This window comes from Monopterus albus, unplaced genomic scaffold, assembly GCF_001952655.1.
Source record: "Monopterus albus unplaced genomic scaffold, M_albus_1.0 scaffold25.1, whole genome shotgun sequence".
Classification (NCBI taxonomy): Eukaryota; Metazoa; Chordata; class Actinopteri; order Synbranchiformes; family Synbranchidae; genus Monopterus; species Monopterus albus.
In genome coordinates this window covers 790,314-795,237 of record NW_018127905.1, presented here as the reverse complement: position 1 = coordinate 795,237, position 4,924 = coordinate 790,314, and the positions used below count along the sequence as shown (strand labels likewise).

The window sequence follows — 4,924 nt, the reverse complement described above, 5'->3', positions numbered from 1 at the left end:
CTGGCTGCTGACCATGGTTTTTGTGTGCTAATAATAAGCAACTGCTCTGTAAGGCTTCCCCTAATTAAACACATCATGGTTTGGGTTTTTCCTGAAATGACAAACAGGTTAGCAGGAGATCTTACCACAGGCCCACATGTCCACCGGCTTGCCATAGGGATCTTTCCTCAGCACCTCTGGAGACAGGTACCCAGGTGTCCCAGCAAAACCTGGAACATACAACCAAAATTTACACTTCCTATATGTGGAAGTCTATCAAAAGCTCATTGGGACTACCTTCTAAAAGGCAGGCATTTTATGGTAGCTAAGTATCAGTGGTTTCATAAAATGAAGTTTTGGAGCTTGTTACACAGCTCATAAAGAAAGGAAAACATCCTCTGTGGGTATGTAGTTTGGCTCACCAACAGCAACACGCTGCCTACTTAAAAAACACTCAAAGCACTGACAGACCCTGTGGGCAATGAGACATAGTACGACTAGTAGTAAAATCAGAACCATGTTAACTGGATCCAGATGGAGGCTGGAGCTGGGGCATAACAGAGCAATTATTTCTCTGTTCTACAGGGAATAATGAGAAAGAAAATAGGCCTAGTATCCATATAATCCAAATCTGGTGTAAGAGCCAAGAGAGGTGGCACACCTTGTTCCCTTAAATAGGTGTGATATAGCAAGAGAGACGTAGGCTCTGAATGATAAAATGGCATCGTTTCTGATTTTGCTACTTACAGAAATACAAAACTGAGATAAAAATGTAGCTGTTCTGTTTCAGTTAGACCTTTCCTGACAACAGGCAGTACATAAATATTACACTGTCATCTTAGAAAGAAAATCAGAGATGTCTGAAACTGGATACATGCACCAGCAAGAGAGGATACAGGAAACTATGTAAGGGCTGGTGTACTCAAAGTCAAACTCTCATCAGTAGCCTAAGTATTGTATGTGCATACCGTTTATAAATAAAGGGGTTGTATAAAGTATTTTTTCAAGAAAACAGTAGAACTACTGTAGGAAAAGCACACATATGAAACATTATTCATCAATGTTAAACAGCCAGTCTGGAGTTCATTAGCCACTTCTTAGTCACAACTCGGTCACTGAGAACATGACAACAGCAAAACACAGTTGTAATAATATAAATTGTAAATTGTGCATAATATTGCACATTGCTAAACCATCTAGTTATAAATTTAACATGTCATAAGCCATTTATTCAATGTTTGTATACTTATAAATGCTAAATTAGCAGGACTCCAACTGAAGTCTTACCAAAACTGAACCCCAGAACTTCAGCTGCATCTCACAGTTTCCCTCTCCCTTAAACTTAATTCACTGAGGATGATTGTAAGATTCTGTGACTTTGGAAAAAGTAAATGAATTTTGAACTAAGATTTTTTTTTCCATCAAATCATACTTCCTATTTACATTACCTAAAGCATGGTGGAAAACCAATAGGGAAAATCTTAAAGTTTTAGGCGTCCATTCCTGCCACTTCAAAGAAAAGCTACTACATACAGGCGATTAGCCTCTTGTAAATAACAATATGCATATACAGTAAATACATACTGTACAGTTTTGTTGTGCCTCATTATCACATTCAGGGACTAAGCCTGTAAATAAAGAGAGCAACAAGAGTGGAAAAACAGCCTATGGTTCAAAGTGTTAACATAACAACAGCATCAAACTATCAGTGTGACTGGCTAGTTGTGATGCTGGCTCCCACCTTCTGTGGCTTACAATGAAACGATGCATATACGTTTTGTTTTTCAGTTATGACACTACACCAGCTACAAAAATCCTCCCCAGGACAGCAACGTTTTTATTTATTTTTATAATACAGCCAGAGAATATCAACCTAAAAGCCAATTGAGAAAGTTGTGTGTACTCACCAAACCACGCCTGCTGGTCTCCCTGCACTTCAATGGCTAGGCCAAAATCTGCCAGTTTAACTGCTGCACCTTTCAACTTGCTGGCAAGGAGCAAATTCTCTGGCTTGATGTGAGGAGACAGATAAAAACAGCTCAGTATTTTGCACTAATATAGTGATATCACTGTAGAATCAAAATCAGCATGACCGAACTAAAGCCTTTAAGAAGTTCTAGTGTTTTGATTGCTGGCAGCGTAGAGGCTTTTACAGGGGTCTTATGATTCACAGGGTAATAATGTTAAGGACTGATGCTGTACAGTGTGTTTGACTGCTTTGAGCTAAAGGCCACCTGCAGCAGCTGTCTGACTGAACAGCTAAAGGTCTAGTGGTAGAAGCTACGTCAGAGTCCACCCTCTAAACACACGCATACACATCACAACTGAGCCATGTTGAGTCTGATTAGATTTTGGTTCAGTAGGGGGGGCACAGCTGACTTCACCCAGGCAGCCCAGGTGGATGCCATTCACAATTTGCCGGGCTGGCCCAGCTGGTAGAGAACGGCTGGGGTGTGAGAGTCGGACAGTGACTCATGCCAAACCTCAGCAGGAGGTGTTGGGGAAGAGCAGGTTCAGAAAAGGTTCAGAGAGGATGAATAATGAATTTGCTGACATTTTCAAAGCAGTTTCCTTGATAGCACCACATAGGAAATCGTTCAAAATGACTGAGATGTAATGTTATACCAACAAAAGGGAAGGAAGCTATTGATCAAAGTGGAAGCTGCTTTTATTCTGTAACAATTCTACTCAATTATCTAAACAGCAGTGTGGAGATATATACATTACGAGGGGAGCAAGCCATAAGTCATGTGGAGGCTCTTACATATATTCACTCTGTCACATAGGTTAATTTTGACTCAAATATATAGGCTACTATACTTTTGCTCTGACATACTTTTCCTATATTTGTGCTTCTTCATAAACTTTCTTGATACATTAAGTCAAAATATTATTTTTTCCAAAAATCACCCTATAATTACAAACTATCACAACAAACATACCTCAAGGCAAATATTAAAATAACTGCATCGCAAAACTTTAAACTCATAAATAAATAGAAAAGTTATAAAAAAAAACTGATGCCGAAATCTTCATTTGTACTCAGATAAAAACTTGTGAGCTCATAAAGCAGTAGTTTCTTTCTGTTTCTTTATGAAGTTGATTTCACCACCCCCTCAGGTATTACAACATTAAAAGAAAACTCCAAATCCAACATTTGGCCAAATGGTTGGCTACTGGGGTTTACGTCTTCCTTAAGCTACTCATATTTATGATTTCACCTTGGAGTGCTCCCTGCTAATTTCTAATAAACATTCTTAAATTTTCCCAAAGTAAAATTTAGCACATATATTAATTTGAATTGTACTCATGGCATTGAACAAATTCAAAGAAAAGCTACTACACTGTATGGCAAATTCTGTGATCCTATTCAGAGTTAAGAAGTAGACAAAGTGTCAACACACTGGAGATGTTGTAGCAATGTTGTATGTTTGTTTTGCCAGAACTAAATCTGGAAGTTACATCCTGCTGCCTCTAACTGCCCTGACTGAACATAAAGGCAAACCATGACGCCATATTTAGGAACCCTTCAGTGTCATGTGAATACTCCTACTGCTTCCTGCATTGCTTGTCATTCAAAGCTTCATAGTAACTGAATCTCAGCCAAGCAAAACTGACTTTTCCACTACCCACATACATACAGTGTGTTATGCATTCAAATATCTCTTAAAAACATGCTGAATTCATACAGTACATTCCTATCTTGTTATAATGTAGATGAGAGCAGATTTAAGTGTTTGTGTCAAGTGATGTATGCAAGAGGCCCAAATGACATATGGTTTATATGGCTCTTCATATAGTGCCTACATATCACCTACACAAACTGTCTGTGTGGTTGATTCCAGAATGCATCAGTCATGCCATTCACTGAAAGTTAATTCAATGCAATTCATCAGTCAGAGTGCATATTTTGAAGCAGCTCGAACTGTTAGTAGAGCATGTGTGAATTTGAAGTCATACAGGTCTGGAGGGCATGCTGAGGTCTGGCGTCTGTGGAAGAATGAAAGAAGGCGAAAGGGAAAAGAGAAGGGAATGCAGAGCTAGGGGATATGAATTCATCATACAATCATTGCAAACACTTCGTACTATCCTCCACCCAATCCCAGTCCTTGGAAACAGCCATGCAACCTTGTGGACTGAACAAATGAAGGACACCCTCTAACCAATCAACTTCTATCCTTACTGTAATTTTATCCACACTTGATTTGATTTATTCTTTCAAGCATGTAAAGACAGTTGATATGACAACACGCATAATTTTACACATATCCAACAAATGCTAATCCAATAACAATTTGCTTATACCTAGTACATGCTTGAATGGAGTAGGAAGAAGTCAGACTTATCCAGTCCTACCCCATGACATCATCTTACCATCATTGGTTTGCAAGCAGTATCTCTACATAAATAATTCTCTTCTACACCACACAAGTAATATACTAAAAAAATTATAACAGAATGTTAACATTCTTACATAATTACATTCTTAAATAATTATCTTCTACACCACACAAGTAATATACTAAAGAATTATTACAAAGTATTAACATTCTTACCCCACACCCACAATGTTCCATCTGGTTAATCATTAAGCCTGTTCTTGCATATATCTTGATTGACACATACCTTTATATTTATGTTTAAACTCGTCAATTCTATTACAATTTTTTATGTCTACACTTAAATTATTCCATAGTTTTACCCCACTTATGGAAATACAAAATCTTTTTTTGGTTGTACATATAGCATGAATTTTATAATTTAACTGACCCCTTAAATTGTATCCCCCATCCCTTTCATTAAATAGTTTTTGAATTCCACCAGGTAATAAATTGTTCCTGGCTTTATACATAAACACAGACGTCTTATCAGTCAGTTAAAGCAGCAACGTCTATAAAGCCAAAATCCCAAATACTATACAACGTAACAAGCACTTCCCTGCTGC

The 4,924-nt window shown here is 37.9% G+C and overlaps 1 protein-coding gene across 1 annotated transcript in view; it reads right to left on the bottom strand.

Moving 5' to 3' along the window:
- Window positions 1-4,924, bottom strand: part of camk2d1 (calcium/calmodulin-dependent protein kinase (CaM kinase) II delta 1) — a 104,354-nt gene that overhangs the window by 26,134 nt on the left and 73,296 nt on the right. The window contains exons 7-8 of the mRNA XM_020594854.1: window positions 1,887-1,989; window positions 126-209 (exon numbers count right to left, since the gene is read on the bottom strand). Of these exons, the coding sequence (XP_020450510.1) occupies window positions 126-209; window positions 1,887-1,989 (187 nt within the window). The remainder of the gene's footprint in view (window positions 1-125; window positions 210-1,886; window positions 1,990-4,924) is intronic.